Here is a 21,327-nt window from a genome sequence, read left to right on the forward strand (position 1 = left end):
ACTCTTTTTTTTAAATTGAAAATAAAATTTATATTGAATTACCACTGAGCTATTATTAAACTAGATATTAAGGGTTGAATTTTTCACATATTTGCCGCCTTGTGTAAATCTTTTAGAAACAAATTGGCTGCTCGTAAAACCAACGGGAGTTTTCTTCTAGATTTTTTTATTTACAATCCATATGAGAAAATGTCGTGTGATAAGCAGACTGGATGATCAATACTGATTGTTCAGTGACGACGTATAGAAAAAATACACAGAGCAACTCCCTCAGTCATGTCAACAAGAAGAGAAAGTTGCTCTGAATCCACCAACGCAACGCTTGTAGCGTAACATATCCCCCACTCACGCATACACACACAACTCAATTTGGGCCTTTTCACTGAACAAAAGCAGTACACATCCGTTTGTGCGGGCAGGGCGTGTGAGAATAGAAAGGGTGGAAGAGGCTCTTTTGGTGGCTGCACCTGTCCTATTTTATGAGCCTCTAATAAGCAGATAACAAGATAGAGAAGAAAAATAAAAGGCTGTCCACTTAAGGAGATCCAGACTCCACCTTCTCTCCAATTAATTATATCCTCCTGTGAGGTCACTGCAGTGCTTTGAATCATGTAGGTCTTTAAATATTGTGTCATTAATGTGCTGTTATAGTTTATTTCTTGTTTGGTCTTTTCTTCAAAATCATTTCCTGTAACGATCTTGCAGTTTTCTGGTTGATTTTTATTTAAAGCAACCAGCAAGCATTCCAGCAACTTTTTGTTCTCACGGTACGAGTCTGTACTGATGCCTGTTTTAATAAAGTATATCTCTACGTGTACGGTGTCCCATGTGATCTTGTCCCACACGTGCCCCCATGTGTCTATGCTCTGTGTCGTTGAGTAGTAGTAGCAGCAGCAGCAGCAGCAGCGGCGGTGGTGGTGGTGCCCACGCCTGCACACTGGTGGAGAAAGTCCTCCTTTGCTATCCATGATGGTAGTGAGTAATTCAGCCATAATCCGCCTTTCTCCTCTCCCTTCTTCTTTCCCCTCTCCTCTCCCCCTCTCCTGTGGTTCCATTCATATTCTAATCACAGCTTTCCCTTCTCCAGCTCTCAGGCACTCCATCAGAGCCCTCCCAGCCTCGGGCTTTGCACTTTTACTTCCCCCCCTTTGTGACCGTTCCCTCTTCTCAGAGGCTCCACCAAAAATAAGGTTTGCCACAGTGAAAGAGCAAGCGAAATAGAGGTGAGGACGGCACCAGAAAAATTCACACTGGTGCAATTTGTTTTAGTTTTCGGTTGTGTGTCTAAGCACACAGTGCGCTCTGACTCTGGAAAAAGTTGTCACAAAGCTGGTTTGATGGTGGACTGAGGTGAGAAACCGACCAAATGTGAGCAACAAGTGTCCGGTGAGGATGAGAAATGGGAGTTAAAATCAGAAGGAAAGGCAGACACTGGAGTTGTGTAGGGATGTGTGTTTATATGGAGCTCTGGGGTGTATAAAAACGTATTAAATGCCATAATGGAAGACGGGGAGGCCACAGTGTTGGGACTGCGTAGATCTAAGCCTCTTTTTTTTTTCGTTGGGAGGGAGCTTTTCTTATTCAAAACAGCCCCACAAAAGACTTCCAGTGAGCCTTGCCACATCCCCATCTGACTTGGGGCCATTCATCAGCCTTCCAAGCCTATCAATGACATGTCCCCATCAGGGCTCCTATAAAATCAGCCCCTTTCCCATGAAACATCAGCAAACATTTTGACGGGTCTGGCTTTCCCCCCGCTGGATTTCTGGAGTCTCTAGCCCTAACCCCCCACCACCCACCCTCTCTCCCCTTTCCTCCCTTCTTCCCACCTCCCCCCCTCTCCTCCGCCAACACCACCCCTCTCTGGGCGAACCTCAGATCCTCAACATCTCCTGTGACGGCCAGTGGTCACGGAAACACAGAGCAAGACAAGGGGAGAGCCGCTGAGGAGGGGAAAACGTGCACTAAGCCATTTTACTTGGAGGAGCCAGTGTCGTTGATGGGAAGAGGATGCATTGTGGGCTGCTGGAGGAGCCTGATATGGATTCCACAGGTCAGTCCTGTATTCAAAACTCTGCTGCTCGCTTTGCATTTTTCGGGATGTGTGGAGAGAAAACTAGCTTCTGTTGGGAAACATGGTGTGAGCTGCTGCTGCTGCTGCTATTCTGGAGGTTTCAAACTTTGTGTTTGGTGCTTGGCTTGGCTTTTTTTTTTTTTTTTTTTTTTTTTTTTTAACCTTTTATTACTTTTTTTTCCCTTTTTTTCTGAAATTATTCAAGAAGGAGTGTTTTTGGTCATGGTTATTTATGAGAAGTGCTGTTGTGTTAGAAGACACACACGATAAGCCGGGAAATAGCTCTTAAATCCCACTTTCTCCGCAACCAAGTGGCTTCTTGCTGTTTTTTAAGGCTTTTCAGATGTGTCATTAAGCGTGGAGAAATTATACATCATTGTGCATTTTAAAGATTTAAGCATCTGGTCTCTGCAGTTTATTTTATGCTTCATGTATTTATTTTATCCAAAATTGGAAGATTCAAGCATTTATTTAACTTCAAAACATTATTTTCCTGAGAACGTGTCAGTGGAAATATTTTGGGGTGTGTTATTTCTTTTTTTAGAGACTTTAATGATTGTGTCGAGAAGTGGCTCTATTTGAAAAATTAATAAAGGTGATTCATGGAATTAATTATTTGGTTTGGATTACATTTTGAAAACCATTAACACTAAAGATAAATGACACATTTTCAGTATGCTGGTGCAGAATGGAGTAGTTTAGCCCTGAATGTGTGCTAATAAATGAGTGAACATCCGTTTCACTTGCTGATCAAATTTAATCCACTTATTTAGATCTCCAACTTATCCGTTCCTGTGGCAAATGAAGCTTGAGATCTAAGCCTTTGTAGAGAATTAGCTTCACTTCAGTGGATTCACTTTCTCATTTCCAGGCTTTGGATGAATTGTTTTTGTTTGTATTGTTTTTTTTCCGTTTTGAGGCAATTGTTGTCGGTAAATGCTTAGGCATGTGAGAAGGCCGTCAGAAACACTTGTAGTGTTTTATTCAAAGTTAAAATGCAAATGCACTAGCAGTTTTTTTCAAATTGTGTAAAAGGCATTATAAATGCCATTTAGAGTACTGTTAAACATAATGATAACCATAAACACAGTAATTAAGGTCATTAAAGAGTAAGAGAGAAAGCACTTCTTCCGTGTGTGGGAGCATGGGGCCGTGGGTTTTTAAGTTGATCAGACTCTAAACTGCAGTCTGACCTTTTCCTTCAGCTTTGATGAGGTTAAGATTCCTCATCGAGTGTAAACTTCTAAAACTGTTGAATATCTCTGACCTCCTCTGAATCCCCACACACCACCATCCACCATGGGCTGCACCAACAGGTTGTTCTGCCAACACTCAGTCCTAGCAACAGCTGCTGTGGGGATTGTTGTCAGTTCACATGCAAAAAAAAAGAAAGAAGAAGATTAACAGGATTTTAGATATGTCATTTTATTTTGTTGTAGAAGTTAAAAATTAACTGGTTAAGTGCTTTTCCTTTAGTGCTTTACATAAAGAAGTATAAAGTACTTTTCTATTTGAGGTGACATAGTTATTTTTATTCACTGGATTTAATGGAAAATATACTTTTTATTCTATTGCTCTATTAGAAACATCCAGTTTATAAGTAAAGAAGAAGCTGTACCTTACCGACATGTATTTTTAAAATTATATTATACTGACTCAAATAAACAAGGAGAATATTAACAATGTCCTTAGGTACACAAATCAAATACCGAATGCCTCTTCTGAAGTTAAGATGGATTCCACTTTGCATATCGGGCTGTTGCTACATGAAAGCTTTGGTATGCTGCTGTGGCTCGCTTACAGAAAGCACACCAGTTGAGCTATTTCTAAGTAGATATTAAAACAGGGCAATGGCCTCTATTCCAACAGACTGCTTCGCTAATGTGAACGGCTCTTTTAAGCAAGTGTGTACGGAACAATGCTGAATTCCTGACGTTCTGCTGAAAACATCTCAAATAGAGCCATGCTGCTGCCCATACAATCGATTGTTGAAGGCTCGCCCTGTCACATTAGTGACATTTAAAGTGTCCTGTATGGGCAGTGATTTGCACTGTTTATGTAAATACAGTTTTTGCTCCTTTCTACTGTGTGAACTAAATGAGTTTACTCCAGGGAGTGGGCTTTTAAAATATCACTGTCAGTTTAAATACTATATATATATATACCTAAACTGTTTTTTAGCCAAATGAGAATTAAAAGAATTTAAGAAACCAATTTTTTTGTTAGCAGATTCATAATTTAATTAAAAATTTCTGCCTAAATAATAATATAAAATTGTTTGACTGAGAGGTGTCTAGCTCTGTAATCTCTGGACCATCATGTCTTTTTTAGAGAGTTGGATTGAAAGATGTCTCAACGAGAGTGAGAGCAAGCGATACTCCAGTCACACATCTCTGGGGAACATGTCCAACGATGAACGTAAGCAGGACGAACACAAAAACTACAGACACTGAAGAATCCTGTAAACTGTTGTTGTGTTGTGTGTTTATTTATCTTATAGTTCATGTTTTTTGTTTAGCAGAATAAATGTATTTTGACCAATGTCTACACAGGAAAATGACCTATTATTGTGTCGGTTAAATAAAAGCTTTTGCCTGAATAACCCTAAAATCCACAACGTGTATGTTAATGTTACAGATGAAGAAAAAGAAAACAACAGAGCCTCTAAACCACATTCAACACCGGCTACTCTGGAATGGTAAGTTATTAAAAAAAAAAGTATATTAGCCAAACTGAAAAATAAATTAGCGCAAAGGGAGAGAATGTTAAAAAACAACAAAAAAAATAACATTTTATGTCAAACAGCAAGTGGAACTGTTGTGTATTGATATAAAAAAGGAATAATGACAGTCTTCTCGAAAAGGTTTTAGGATTTACTTTATGTGCCACTGAACCACATATTGTTAATTGGACATGTTGAAAACATTTATTAATTGTATGTAAATAGGATAATTTAGAAGAATATCTTGATTTTGAATCTGATCGGATAAGAGTTAATGTTATTTATGTAGTCCCATGGAAATCTCATTTACAGTATTCAACGAAAAGATATGTTAAACGTTCAGACTTAAAAACAGGAGCAGTTTCGATATGCAACAAATGTTTTATTTCATATCCCCCGCATGTATAAACTACAAACCCCATGACCAATGACTATGACCTTTACTCATCAGCATTCAAAATGGTCATGGGCTTAAATGAATAATTAAACTGATTTAGCCTGCATTGGTGGGGGGTTGCAACCCAGTGTGAGGGACATGAGTTTGAGTCAATAAATGCACACATTAATGCATGTGTTATTGGCCTCTTTTAACTGTGCATAGTGAGCACTTTTGCTTGCAGGTGTAGTGAAATCCACTACAAATTTTAGCAGATAAAAGTAATCAATCCTGCTTTGTTTGCGACCATAAATAATATGTTTGATCACATGACAAAAAAGTCACTACAATTAGTTTTATTTATTTACACCACAATAATAAAGTAAAACCCAAAATGAATTATCGAAGACAGATATTTATAAATCAAGTTGAAAACATTAACGACTGAAATTATTTTATTACTGTAATTCAGAAGACACTCTCAGCATCTTGGGTGAAGGGAAATGTAGGTTATATCAAAGAGATTATCTTCAATGGCTCATTAAACATCAGGACGTGAGTATATAATATTATTGGAGCCATTTATTTAGGATTTAGAAATAAAGTAAACATTATGGATCTGACAACGACTGAAGAAAGTTAAAGAGAATACAAAGGTAGAATTTGACTCTTTGACTATATAAATACAATGTAAGTCATGTTGCAGGTCTTCAATGTGTAGTTTTTTTACTTTCTCAAGGTCCAGACTCTTTGTAATCAACATTTTGCACCTGTTTCCTATTCTGACCATCAGATACTATTCAGTAGCATTTACGATGGCAATATAATTACCTTCATATCAAAGTGTGCCAGATAAACAGGTGAAATAATTTCTCAAACAGTAAACATTGGATTTGCAAGGTAAATACCATGATGTTGGTGTACCTCAAGGCTCAGATTTGAATCCGTTCTACCTTTTGTTTTTAACTTTTGATTTTACTTTTAAGTTGACCACAGTCAATAAGAGTGAATATGTGTACAGGGATCTGTATTTTCAGCAAGCAGACAAACGAATCAGACATGTTTATATAAGAAAACTTTGATACACATCCAGGTTTTTTGGATTTTCAAGGTGCAGTAAGTGATTTAATTTGTTGGCCCATTATGAGGTAGAAATACTCCAAAAAACCTTAAAGCATCAAAGCACTGATATACGAATGGATTGTCATAAACCATAGACACAAGTGTTTATCATAATAATAATAACTTTCTTTATACAGCACAAAAATAAAGTGCTTTAAAATGAGAACTAAACAAGTGTATAAAAAAAAGAAAACAACTTATTTACAAACTATTATGAATAAATTGCTAATTAAATGTAAGAGAGGCAGGACATAATAAAGGACACATTGTTGGCAATTAGAATGTATTGAGCCCTGGTGTTCCTTATCATCCGTTTAGCAATGACACTCTGTTTTATGTCCAATCATGATTTGCCCAAGGGATAGGATGAAGACAGTTAATATAAGGGGACCCAGAAAAGACCCCTGGGGGATGCCACAAAAGAGTAGTGCGAGAGGATGAGGCATTTCCAAGCATAACAGTGTTCGACGGATAGGAGATGAACCAATCCAGAGCCACACCTTTGATTTAGTTTAGAGACATGGACAGCTACCGAAAAGCAATCAGCAACCCTTTCACATTACAGGAGTCATTTGATTCTGTATTAAAGCAGCTCTGAGTAACATTTAAATATATTTTAAACAGCTTCATGTTTCCTCACATAATCATAAATTACCTTTAACAGCAAACGAGACCGTCAGTGCAAAGAAAGACGTTTTTATATAGTTTTTATTACTGCATTTGGTCTGGTCGCACACCCAGTCCGATTTTCGGTTCACGCGTGCATGCCCTATGGTCACATATCCATATTGGTCGCAGATTTCAGTGAGGCGCAACAACGCGATTTGAGAAGCCTATCCCTCCCGGTGAGGGAAGGGGAGCGGGAGCCTTGTTTGAGACAGTTGTTTGTCGTCATAATGACTGATAACGGGGCTGAACCATCAAAGAAAAAAAATAAAATGCAATGAAGAAAAGCTAGGAGAGATAGGCGGGCGGGAGGGCGTTGCCAAGCAACTTATACACAATTTCACGGGAGCAAACTAGACTCCTAAATTAATTATTAATTTAGCCTACTAAAACAAAGTTTACTTTGCCTCACCAGCATCATCAGATGACCATTATTCATCTGAAATAGTCATTATTTACAACAACATAAACACATTACCTCATCGTGATCCATACTAACTGCCGTCTCTCGTTCATTCGCTTTCTGTGAGGACACGTAATGTTTCAGCTCCGTGAGAGGTGACACTGCATCAACTCATTGCAATCAGGTGTGTGTAGCACTGACTGGCATTAGTTGATGCTGTGTCACTAACCACTCTCATGGAGCCGAAAAGAGTCCGGTGCCCTCACACTTTCAACACACGGACATGCACTATATTGCTTCCAGATCATTTGAATCTCGCACGCCTGGCACGAGCTAGAAAACAGCTTCACGACAGCTGGCGTCGTAAAAATACTACCGCTTTTGTCCAAAGGGGACGCCAACGTGCCATGGTACTCGTAGTGGTGTTTAATATCAAACACATCACTTCATGGACATTTAAGAAGTTCACAGCAAGTAACAGGGGATTTTAAGATGTAAATCAGTTAAGATGTGCCAGGATTTTTACAAGTTTGACACAATCATGCTACACAAAAGGCAACGCAACCCTTATGTGCAGGAACTGAAAACAGGTACAAATACCAACATGTTATCACTGAAAAAGTATAATGAAATACAAAATCATCATGTGGGGAAAGTCCGACAAAAATCTAGGTATTTAATTTTTCTAGACATTAAATATTTTGCTCTGTGTTGACAGCTGTTAATAAAACCCAGGGGAAGATGTCGATTTCTGTGAAATCTGCATTTATAGGCCCACCTCATGTGACGTGACGTGATGAAGTTTCAGGTTGTGTCTGCTGCTTTCAAGGGCATGAAGCTGCCGTTCTTTAATATCATATGAAAGGTCTTTTTTTTCTTTTCTTTTTTTTTTGCAATTCTCTGTTACATAGCCTATCAAAGGACTTCAGATATGGCAACATCTGATAGATAAACATTCTGTTAAGTAGTGTCCCCATTTAAGTTGCTTAAATTCAAACTTTAAAGTGAAATCGTTTTGTATTATCATATAGCCTACTCGAGACCCTATTCACTGCATGTGTACCTCTTGTTGACATGAATGTCATCTGGCTTCCTAAACATCTTCACAGTAAAAGAACAGGCCGGTTTAAAGATTAGACTCTCTCATTATTAACCATCCTCACACTTCTCTCTATATATATTGTTATTCTGTGCCCTGAAAAATTCCCTTGTCATCCACAGGCTAGAAGAGAACTATGAGATAGCCGAAGGTGTGTGTATCCCCCGAAGTGCCCTCTACATGCATTACCTAGACTTCAGTGAGAAGCACGACACACAGCCTGTGAACGCGGCCAGCTTTGGAAAGGTAAGATTCAAATTTTAGTGGAGATGAAGGTTAATTATTCCCAAATCCGTCAAGTTAACCTCTTAATCATATTTGCAACGTCATGAAATACGTGTGAAAGTCATATACTCTTGTATGTACCACCTGGAGTTAAGTGTCTCTCGCTGCAAAGTTTGACTGATGATACAGGTGGTGTGCAGTGATAACAACATGAAAATGAAGTCTAAATTTTGTCAGCTTTTCAGGATGTCAAAATAAATATATACATGCACTTTAAATTTAAATCAATAAGCCTCAACGGAAGAGGATACAAAACAACTTTTCGGATGCTGCCACCCCTGTAAAGGCACTTATCTCATTCACTAAATCAGCCACCAACATTATTCTGACCATTTCATGCCTGGGCTGGTTCTGTGCTGCGGCTCTGGCTACTGTTGAAGCAACATCAACTGCAGCTCAGTGTGAAGCAAGCGAGGCACTGCGGTCGTTAACTGAACACATAATCTAGAGCCAAAGGAGATGTGCTTTTTCGTCTGTTCCCACAACCCCGAGAAGTTCCTCAACCTTCCTACCCCCAGCCATCGCCCTGTACCCTGGACTCTGGCCCCAACCCCCAACCTGGCCCACCCCCCACTCTCCCCTCCACAGCTCCTGTCGGAAGATATTGAAAAAGAGAAGGGGCCTGGATTAATGTGTAATTAAAGGAAATTTGGAAGGGTGAGATGTTGCGGAATGTTAGATCAGTGGCTGGAGCAGTGTGGGGTGTCCTTTAGGAAGGCTTCATTGATTCAGGACAAAAAAACGAGAGAGGGCCCGGACTGCCTCCCTGTCTGCTCATTTATCAAGCGGGGCCTGACAGAAACTTCACAGCTTGGCCTCTTTTTTCATCCCACACAATGGAGAGCTACACTGTTTGCTAAAGTTTCTGCACCAGGAGCTGGACCCGAGGAGCCAATCTCTTTGGACAAAAAAAGAGAGGAAAGGAAGAAGGAGGGAGTGGAGGAGAAAAAGGATAGATGAGGGGAGACTGTTGATATAAGCAGAAAAAAGTAATACCCCTGGATGTCATAAATGGATGGCTCTCAAAGCCCCCCCCCCCCCCCCCCAGACCTCCCATGGATATAGCTATAAGACTTTCATGTTCCTCTCCTGGCAAACTTTGATAAACACTTTCTCATTAAGAACTGAAGATACTGTACAAGTCTCACGTTCTATTAAGTTATGTATTCTGTGTTTACTATCTATTAGATTCTTAGTAGAATAAAAAACGTTTTCCTGATGAATATTTTATTAAGTATTTTATACAAAATAAATATAATTTGGCTACTTATCTACTTTTCTTTCTCTTTTCACTTTGATGAGTTACTGTGATTGAGTAAGTTGAGTTTGATTTAACACTGAAAAGTAGTTACAGATCACTGAAAACTGTTTCTGTCCTACTATGAACAGATTATAAGGCAACAGTTTCCAGCATTAACTACAAGAAGACTGGGGACAAGAGGGCAGTCTAAGTAAGTTGGTTTGTGTATGTCATTAATCACATACATATTAAACACTTGTCCAATTGCGCACAACCCCCTGCCGTCACCATAAAAAATGAAAAAATTAAATAAAAATTTAACATAGATATGAAATTGTAGACTGCATAGACGTTTAGAAAAATAGTTGAATTTTAAATAAAAAAGCATTTCACCTGTTCTTATGATTATAATATTTTTTCAAAAATATGTATTAATTCTTTTTTAATTTCAAGATTTTCTTTCTTAGTTTTGATTTGGTCTACAGTTATTCTTTGTGTATGTAGAAGATGTTAATCAGCTGTTCACCCTGTGCTCTCCTCAGGTACCACTACTACGGCATAGCAGTGAAGGAGAGCTCTCAGTATTACGATGTGATGTACTCAAAGAAGGGAGCGGCGTGGGTGAACGAGACGGGGAAGAAAGAGGTCACAAAGCAAACAGTGGCGTATTCACCGCGCTCCAAACTGGGAACGCTCCTGCCAGAGTTTCCAAATGTCAAAGACCTAAATTTGCCCGCCAGCCTGCCAGAAGATAGGGTAAACAAGAGTTTTAGAAGTCCATACTTACAGCCAAACCCTCCCCCCCCTCCAACTCTCCCTGCCATCTCACCATCTCTGCGCCCCCTCTGGCTTCAGCCTTTTATCTGCCCCGGGACCTTTACTTGGTTTGCATTTAGAGAAGGACCTTGAGGATTTATATGCTGGCTCCTCACTAACTCTTAATCTTTTGGGGGAGATAATAAGATCTAGCATTGGACAAAGGACAGGCACTAGCTGTCCAGCTCTTAAAGAGGGGCCATGATTTTAAATGGTTTGTGTTTTGCTGATCTCTAAAGCCTGTTTTATATAAGTCCGCTCCAGCCTAGGCCTGTAACATGTATTCATTGGGTCACATGCTTTGTAGGTGATTTATTTTCTTGTTTTTGTACCACTTTTTTTTCTTTTTAGTTTCCCCTTAAGAAAGAAAAAAAGTGATTATATTTGTGATACAGTTAGATTAATATCTGTTGTTGTCCACAGGTGTCAACCTTCATCATGATGTACAGAACGCACTGTCAGAGGATACTGGACACTGTCATCCGGGCCAACTTTGACGAGGCAAGGATTTTTCAGTTTTAAACCATTTTACGTTAAAATCTGTTTTACTAAATTTTGCTAATTCATTTAGTCTTTAAAAATGGTAAATCAAGAGATTGTATTTCCTGTAATATTGAATATCATGTTGTGTTTGTGTGGTGCTTTCAGGTCCAGAGCTTTTTGCTGCACTTCTGGCAGGGCATGCCACCCCACATGCTTCCTGTCCTCGGCTCCACCACGGTGGTGAACATAGTGGGTGTTTGTGACTCCATCCTATACAAGGCCATCTCTGGGGTCCTGATGCCTACTGTCCTGCAAGCACTGCCTGATAGGTGAGCACACACTGTAACATTTACTCTTAATATGGGTGAACTCAATTTTCCTTTGCGCTGTTACTAAAACTACATGGGATGGGAAAAAAGAAACCTTTATTTTTATTAAGGCTACCTTGCAAGTTTTTTTCTTAATAATAACACCCTCTACTCTAAACGCTTAAGTAATTCTTACTATATTGTACTACTATACAAGTAGTATGTATTATTGTGGAAAACAAATCTTACTTGCAGTTCCTTAGCATGTATTGTTAATAAACTGCACACTGAGGTAAACAAACTAAAAAATAGTTTGCAGCAACATCTTGTATACACTTCACTATGACAAGTAGATAGAAAAACACCTTCAAAATGGGAGAGCTTTAAATTGTGGTTTTTCTGTTTTAAAAATTTAACTTATTGAGAAATTCATTGTTAGGCTGAAAATATTTGTGAACTAGTCAGTTGAAAAAAATCGATTAATTGTCAAACTATTTTTCAGGCAAAACTATTGTAAATGATTTATTTGCAGCCTTTCAAAAGTGAGGATTTGCTGATTTTCTCTGTCACACCTAACGGCTAATATCTTAATGTTTTGCTCTGGAAGAATTGCCTCGCTTCACATTATTACACCAATCGGTTTATCCAGTATTTCAAAGCAATAATCAGCAGATTTATCTGTGAGGAAAATAATTGTTAGAATTGTTGCTGCTGTAATAAAATAAAATAAAATTATGAATAATGTCTTGTCATGTGTCCTTTCCCCCTCATCCACAGTTTGACTCAGGTTATTCGAAAATTTGCCAAACAGCTCGACGAGTGGCTAAAAATAGCACTTCATGACCTTCCTGAAAACCTGAGGAACATCAAATTTGAATGTAAATATAAAACCCACATCTCATTATCATGGTTTTCCAACATTAAGTTTAATTGACAACACTCACTGCAGTAATCATATATTTTTTTCTCTCATTTCTTGTTTGCAGTATCCAGGAGATTTTCTCAGATTCTGAAACGGCAAACATCCTTAAATCATCTCTGCCAGGTGCCACGTCATAGACTGAATGTTGTGTAATATATTAACATATGAACAAACATGGCTGATGAAGAATGTGGGTATGCTTGTTTTAGTGATATTGTTCATTTATCTGCCCGCCAGGCTTCACGGACGGTGATAAACAGTGCTGACATCACCTTTCAAATGCTGGAGGACTGGAGGAATGTGGACTTGAACAGCATCACCAAGCAGACACTTTACACCATGGAGGACTCACAAGAGGAACACAGACAGCTTATTATCCACCGTAAGTTTGTGCGTTTAAGCTGATGCCACTCGGCACACATGCAGCCAGGCAGGGAATTTAATTTCACTTCCGCACAAACCACGCACAGAGGGGGCAATAATTCCCACGACCAGCAGAGTCAGAGCATTAATGATGGAGACCAAGAGGTTAAACAAGTTCACTCTCCTCTGAAAACACCCCGCGGAGCATCTCCAATTCACTCCTGACAGGATCAGAGGTCACGGATACATAGAACTTGTTGCCTGATGCGTCCAAATGTTTCTCTTTTCTATCTTTAGAGTGATGTAGAACACTGTGTAACCCCACGTTCTCCCTCCTTCCACAGTGTATCAGGAGTTTGACCGTCTATTGGAGGAGCAGTCTCCAATCGAGGCGTATATCGAGTGGCTGGACTCCATGGTGGACCGCTGTGTCATCAAGGTCAGACAGCAGTAACCTCTGTTTTTCCACTCATGGGCTTTGAAACCCGGTCTGACTCAGCATTGTTGTGAGTTTTTAAACAGATGAAGTTTTTAAATGTTCCATCCGTGACGATGAGAAGTGATTCAAACTAGATGCTTGAAGTGTTTGCGCAGCAGAAGTCTGATTATTTTCACCCTTAAAAAGACACCTGCGGCTGAAAGCCACTCGTCTCTGCGGGTCTTTTTCTCACACAGAGGCACTTACGCCGCAATCCTTCCAGTTAATGATGTCTTCAAGCTTCCCATTTGCGTCCATTATGTGCCAGATATGGGCTTGTAAAATTTCGTCGCCCTGGCAACGTCTTGGACTGCTCACACAATAGTTCAATAGGAAGGCGTGTCCCCGGGGGCAAATTAAATAGTTGACTTGTTGACATGTTTTTCGTTCCTGAGGGTTAAGCCCCAATGTGGACCCAGGGGTTAATTCTACGTCGACATCCCGACCCTTCCCCCTCTTTTCTCATGGAAATGTTCTTTCTAGGTGGCAGGGAAGAGGCCCGGGTGCCTGAAGAAGGTGGCCCAACAGTTCCTGCTGATGTGGTCGTGTTTCGGTACCAGAGTCATCAGGGACATGACCCTCCACAGCGCGCCTAGCTTTGGTGAGCTGCTGGCGCTTTGTCATCATTCCTTAATGCAAAACACATTATACATACAACCTTGACAGTGTGACATGAGTTTACCGAAAGGTTGGTTATGTTAATTGTCCCGCATAACATCATAATATAACAAAAACACCATCGCCGTGGTGAAACATTTGTCAGACTAAAACATAACTTGTTACTTTGCAAACAAAGAGCTTTGTCATCTACAATTTAAGAAACTGACACAATTAAACAAAACTCCAGCTTTTTATATTCATCCAGAACAATTGTACATTTTACTTATAGAAAATGTAACCCCTAAATAATCATATAATGAGCAATAATAAATGAAATACAAAAATACATTACATTTTATATAGTATCTATAGTACAGCTGATGGAAATCTACATTTAAAGGTGAAGTAAGCGGTTTATTTATGTTAATATAAGTGTTTATTACTGTATATCACTTTATTCATACAGTGATCACTTACATAATGTGCGCGTTTCATAAAGCAGATCTCTCAGTCAGCTGCTCTGAATGTAATCGGCAAATAGACTTATTGTAGGATCCCGACATTTTTATCCAATCACAAGAGAGAACGCTACAAACCGACACCCGTCTCACTGCTGGTGGGTGCACGCCAGAGCAACAGTTGGGTGAATGTGTATGCGCCTATAATGACAGAGCAGGTAAAAATCCTTCCCAATGTCTGTTTTGATGGTTTTTATCATGTTTTATCACACTTCTGGATCTGAGATGATGCTAGATAACTTGCTGCTTGAAGACCGCAGTGCATTAATGTGGTGTCGTAGGGACGAGCGAGGGGACTGCTAACTGCAGTAACTGACAGGAAGTTAGCTAAAAGAACCATTCCGCTTACAGCACCTTTAACTAAAAGTGCACAAAAATGTTTGACTTAAGTTAAATTGGCTCCACATTATGCAGTTGCTGTTAGTAATATGTTTGTAATTGAGATGTTCTAAATACCAGTGGACCATTCTCCTTATATATAAGAGATGACTGGTGCACATGCATTCATTTAATTCAGGTACAATGCAACCAAATTAACATTTAGACATCTCCACTGTGACTCCAAAATAAGGAGAGAGAAGACCAGTGAAATAGCTGCTCTAATTGTGCACGACCAATGTTTGAATAAGTGGAGAGTTGTAAAAATGAAAGAAAAGAAAATGGCTTCTCTCTCTTCTACTTGTATCCTTTGGGTCTGTCTGTGCATATCAAAGACACAGCTGGTTGCAGTGTTTTGATAAAGCAGGTCTCTGTGCACAAACAGCTAATTAACAAAAGCCGCCCCTCCCCTCTCCGTGCTGTCCGTCTTTTCCATTTTATGACCGCTCAGTTTTGCACCCCTCTCCCTTGAATAGCCACAAGTGTTTATTATGCGAACGGCGGCCGCAGCGACTGGCACAATGACACAATTGTGACACTCCCTCACATGCCAGGGACCCATCTTCTTTGTGACCCTGGGGTCAGTGGACATATTTCTGGTACACGGAAAAATGGTCGCACTTGCTTTTTCTAAAAACAGTGGCCCTCCTGTAAGTCTGCAGGATATGATGTCATCACTTTTAGTTGACATGTCATATTTGTCTTTTTTGTTTTGTGTTTTCCCACACAGCTGGGTCTCACTTTCACCATGTTAATTGGTCCATTTGTAACACACAATAACTTCCACACAACCTCCCGTGTTTTTTTTCTCAGTATAAAACTCTTCCTGTCTGTCTGCGCAGGGTCCTTCCACCTGATCCACCTCATGTTTGATGATTATGTGCTTTACCTTCTGGAGTCCCTGCACTGCCAGGAGAGGGCTAACGACCTAATGAAGAACATGAAGGCAGAGGGCAGCACAGGTGAGGCTGCTACCTGGAAGTCTAACCAAACACTGATGATACTGCAGCTGCAGTAATAAAATGTCTCATTTGTCAAGAAAGGAATTTGCTGAATAATATTATTATTATTCAATTTCTTTTTCAAGCAAAAATACCAAACATGTGATGGTTGTGAGGGCTTTGCTGCTTTTCTTTGTCTTATGAGAAAAAGAACTAAATCGCTTTCGTTTTTTTACAAACTTGGTTGGACAAGCAAATTGATAACATTGTCTTGGCTTTAGGATATTCTGATGTGCATTTTTCACTCTTCTCTAACATTGAATGTTTGAGCAAATAGTCAGTAATAGCTCAGCTGTTTCATGTTTTTTCTGAAGAAAAATTTACTATTTATCTTCATAGCTAACTCTATGCTATCAAGGAAACATAGTTTTAAAGTATATGTACTACTATACAGCTTGAAACTAGTGAAGTCATAAGAATTGTCGGATCTTTGTGACGAGCCAGAAAAACCTCTATATCTTTTGTGTGATTTTAAGATTTTAATATCACAGCTCAGTTTAGTGATGTTGACATGAGTTTTTCAGCTTCATACACAGTGTGGTAAAAGTTTGAATTGTTCCTACTTAGAATCTAACTGCTTATATCAAAACATTTAAGACATGCCTATATCCAAAGCTTTATAAATAAGTGAATATAAGCAATTTGCAAATAAACTGCTATAGGATGACAGGAAACATTAACTGCTTCGGAATATCTGTGAGTCAGTCTTACTTTTTGTATATCAGGCAGGAATTATCCTTTTATTTCGTACACACATTAAATATGTATTGCCCTCATACAATATGTGTTTTACTTGTACATAATTATTCATGTTCAACTCACAAAGAGTTCAACCTTCGCAAAGTTACCAAAAACAAAAAAACTGTGGATTCCTTTTGTGTAGAATTGTCTAATTGTCTTTCCTCTGTTGACACCTTCAGCAGAGAGAGAAGAGGAGTTCACGCTGACAGAAACCACCCCCACCTCCCCTTCTCCACAATCCTACTCCCCAGCTCGGTCAGTCCACTCTGTGGGCGTATCCTCAGCCAGCTCCCCCACGGCGGCCGTGTCCCCAGAGTACACTGGAGTCCCCTCCACTACAGGTGAGACAGGGCTCGCAGTCACACACACACACACAGATCGTATATAAGCAGGAGTCACATGGTTCCTCTGCGCCAACACATTTGTCTCTGTTTCCATATATGTGTCTGCCAGGCGCTGTTCAGTCATATACCTGGTCCCTTACATACACAGTGACAACAGCAGGCGGCTCCGCTCCAGAGGCTGGACAGCAGCTGTCCTGTATGAGGAACAGTGCTCTAGTCCCTCCCCCATCTTCCACCCACCGGTTACCAGTCTACAGAGAGGAGCCTGGGTAATTAGTCACACTCATTTTCAAGGCATTTTGGAAATGTTTTAACTTTGTTTGAGAACTTATTGAATGAATTGGGACTTGCTTACTCCATCTTAGGTATACTGGCAGCTACAACTATGGCAGCTACGCCAACCAGCATCCTCATTCCATCCAGAGCCAGTATCCCAGTCTGGCCCATGAGCCGGCGATCCCAGCCCCCCTCCACTACTCTGCCTACCACCGCTCTTCTGCACAGGTCAGTCCAAGTCATCCACCAAATGGTTCAGTAGCATTTTAAATGAATTAGAGTTAATGAATTTGCTCAGGGAAATAGAATCCCTTTCAAGATACAATATGTACAAGAATATTTAGATGTTGGTAGACAATTGGAATGCTCAGGTACAACTGAATAATAATCTCATATGTGAAAACCAAATAAAGTCTGAACTGTCCTGTACAGAGAGTGAACAGAAGACTGAAGATTAAATGTCAGAAAGAAAGTTATTATGATGCGATGGTGTCGCTGATGTTGCAGCTTGTGTAGCGACTGCCTGGTATGAGTTTTACTCTTTTGATGGTAATTTACTTTGGAGGGCCCTCCAGCCTCTGCTTCCTTTATAGTGGGAGGAGATCAGCTGGGCTTCAGCGGTCGCTGTGTTTCTTAAAGTCCCCAAATCACCCTCTCCACACAGCGGAAGCAGACAGTGAAAGGTGCCCTGGCTGGGGCCAAGAGGGGCCCTGCTCTGTTACTCCTCTTTCCAGCTCTCAATAGTCTCTTCATCTGTCTGAGCCAGTTGCCACAGAACAGGGCAAGGGGGCGTTTATTAAAATATTGTTATTCAATGGTCTCTTTTCTGCTTGTGAACAAGAGGCAGCTGAGCCGTCTGTTCTGCTCGCTGACTGTCTTTTTCCATGCCGGGATCCCTCATAATGGAATCAACTGTCGTGTTTATATTTAGTGAGAAAAGGGAAACGGATCTTACTTCCACTTTTTTTTTTTTAAGCCTGTCTGAGCTTAAATCGGGCACAATGCCTGTGCTTTGTCTGTGTCCAATGTTGGAGATGGAGCTGAGACCAACAGAAAACTTTGTCGGAACCCCTTTTTGTCCAAAATATTCTTGTCAACAGGCAGATGTAATTAGGGTGTTTGGGCTCAGTCACCATGGGCAACAGAAATAATCGAGAAAAACCACTTTCAAAGCTGATGTCTAATTTTCTTAAGTGGCAAATTTTCTATTTTGACCGCTGTGGTACAACTTGTGAAGCTGTTTCCCCCGGCAGGAAATGACCATCGCCAGTGTCAGTTTCGCAGCCAGTGCTCATGCAGCAACAGATATGATATCAGCGGGGCAGAGGTCATGTCCCTTGTAAATATTATAAAGTCATACATGGTGGGTCAGAGCTGTCCTTCTAGGTATTAGTGTATTTAGGTATTAGGTATTTGGCAAAAAAAACTCTTGTGTATGATTTTGCCAAAAATTACTTGAGAAGACTACCAAAGGTAACAAAGTCCATCCACCAGCAACTCTAAACTCACTAACCAATGTGTAATATCTTGTTCTGTTTTTTGTTCAAGCTTGAAAACAATTTTAACAGGAATAAATTGATTGATTGAGTTTTCTAATTAACATTTAACACACCAATTAAGAATGGTGTCAATCTTCTTGTTTAACTCTGAACCATTAAGCTGCTCGATGGTGTTTTGTGCCCCCAACGGAGCCTTCAAGACAGCGCTGCCTGGAAGGCCCTAACCCTAACTGTTGGAATACAAAAAAACAATAAACCATAAAACCAATTAGCATGTTTTTACTTTCCTTCATTTGAGGGAATTCAAATTTAAAGAAGATAATATTCCATTCATTTAGTAGGTGCGTTTAGAGAACTTCGACTTCATGAACTTATTATTGCAAAAAATCTGGAAACCAGATAGATCAATGAGTAATTCTGAGAAAAAAATTTAATAGAATTCCACCAAATGAAAATTTCAAAATTTAAGTTCCTAAGAAAACCTACAAAGTTGGCAAAGATCTAACACTGAGCTCAAGCATTTGATTATTTGATCAGTAAATTCTCTGAAAATGTATCTGAAACTATTATGATAACTGATTAATATTTTGAATCACTTTCAATCAGATAGCAAACATTTAGGGGTTCCACTGTCTACTGTCTTTCTGCATTTTATGATAGTTAACTGACTATATTTGGCTTTAAGTCACAATCAAGACAATGTTGAGCATATTAACTGGTAATAATAATAATCGTTAGTTAAAGCAGTATCTAATCACTTTATATTTTATACCTCTTTCAATAGACAATGTAATTTACTTATTTCCTCTCTTTCTCCTCTTCAACAGTACCAGCTCAACGGCCAGATGTCTCGAATGGAGCCTTGCTTGATGGGCAGCACTCCTCGATTGCACCCTGCGCCTGTCGCCTCCCGGTGGCCAGATGTGTCGCCAGCTAACAGCTGTTACACAAGCCCACCTATGCATTCTTCGCGCTATGCCACCTCTGGGGACATATACTCTCCTCTGGGCCCACGCAGGAACTCAGAGTATGAACACTCGCAGCATTTTCCTGGCTTTGCCTACATCAACGGAGAGGCCACCACAGGCTGGGCCAAATAAACTGAAAAAAAACTGTTGCAGACAGCAGTGGAGGGTTCCAGGCCCGCCAAATAAGAGGATGCAAAGTCTCTGAACACTTCCAATCAAGTACATCAAAAAAGGAGGAGCAGAGAGTGGAGAGTACTAATGCAAGGTAATAGGAATCATATGGACCTATTGAGAATTTGAAGAAAAATTCTTACGTCAATCACTGATGACTGTGGTGTAATTCCTGCAGAGGTTTATTGAAAGTTCTTCAACACTTGATGTTTTTGCTCATTTTAGGAGGAAAGAATATCAATATGAATCATTAGGATTTTCAAAACTTGCAGCAAAATCATTTTAAGAGTGCAATGCTGCTGCCAAGCTGTGCCTTTTGTTTTGGGGAATGTATGCCTCTGCCAGAGTTTCCCTCGTTACTCTCAGAGGTCAGCACACAGATCATCCCACCAACCCTCAGTCCGTTGTGTCCACAGCTGACGGATCAGTGTGCTGTAAGCTGTCACTGACACCAGTACAATCTCAGTGACGCCGCTGTCTCCTCTAGTTGCTCAGCACTGTGCAGCATCTTGTCATGGGCGATAGTTTTGCTGCAGGATGTGGATGAACTGCACTGCCTTAATGCTCCAGTCACACACTGTGGTAAAAAGCCAAAACATTCCGCATCATATGACTCATGGTGTTTTCATCTTGGATAGTTTTTTAATGATTGAATGCTGAGACTCAAAAACAACTGTGTGAGTGTATTCTGTCTAAAGCTTTTTGGCTTTCTTTCTGTGACTATATATACACAGTATATATATATAACTATATATATATATAAAACTATATATATATATATATATATATATATATATATATATATATATATAAAACTATATATATAACTATATATAACTATATATATATATATATATATTAGTATGTATTTACTGTAACTTTGTAACATGGTGTATCCTTTATTTTCTATGTTACAATTGGTACTGTGTTCTCTGTTTTGTATGGTTAGTAAAAGACATTAACTTAGGGTTGTGTGTTTTACAATGCACTCAAAGCTACTGAGGACCTATTACCCTATGGGTATTTATAAAAAGGGAAAATATCAAAGTGTACAGTAACATGAAGTCTAGTCACTTTTCTGTAAATAAAAAGCACTGGAAAACGTCTGTGGTGACTGTTAAACTATCGCAGGTGATACTGATGTGTATGTGGGGGGAAAGTGTTGCCACATAAATAATTATAAACCATGAGTCATCTTTGTCAAATTGTCTTCTTTTTCTAACTCTTTCCTTGTTGTTTCTTTCTTCTTTTGGTGTAAAAAGACAAACATAAAGAAAGTTGTTAACAGGTTATTGCATGTTTTTAATAATCATTATTAATGTCAGTACTTGAGCAAAGTGTTGAATAACATAATAATTCTGTGACAGATGTTATATATAATTATTTAGGGTAGATGTCATTCATTTGCTAAGTATGATGGCTTCATAGTTACTGACATTTTTCCTTTTGAGTATTCCACTTCCCTCAAATCTCC

The 21,327-nt window shown here is 39.5% G+C and overlaps 1 protein-coding gene across 2 annotated transcripts; it reads left to right on the forward strand.

Moving 5' to 3' along the window:
- Positions 1-2,010: 2,010 nt before the first annotated feature.
- rfx4 (regulatory factor X, 4) lies at positions 2,011-19,814 on the forward strand (the record flags this gene model as incomplete). 2 transcript variants are annotated; one of them, XM_080027787.1, is made up of 18 exons in its annotated part: positions 2,011-2,053; positions 4,406-4,492; positions 4,712-4,772; positions 8,585-8,708; positions 10,137-10,198; positions 10,530-10,743; positions 11,227-11,304; positions 11,452-11,615; positions 12,372-12,472; positions 12,581-12,639; positions 12,754-12,898; positions 13,224-13,318; positions 13,841-13,958; positions 15,696-15,815; positions 16,775-16,936; positions 17,049-17,208; positions 17,305-17,443; positions 19,542-19,814. In XM_080027787.1, 18 exons carry the CDS (start codon positions 2,011-2,013, stop codon positions 19,812-19,814), a joined length of 2,205 nt encoding a protein of 734 aa, XP_079883913.1. The 2 variants fall into 2 exon arrangements, with proteins under 2 accessions (XP_079883913.1, XP_079883914.1); XM_080027788.1 differs by having other exon boundaries at positions 16,778-16,936.
- Positions 19,815-21,327: the final 1,513 nt, after the last annotated feature.

Source organism: Ammodytes marinus (genome assembly GCF_949987685.1).
Source record: "Ammodytes marinus genome assembly, chromosome: 5".
NCBI lineage: Eukaryota > Metazoa > Chordata > Actinopteri > Uranoscopiformes > Ammodytidae > Ammodytes > Ammodytes marinus.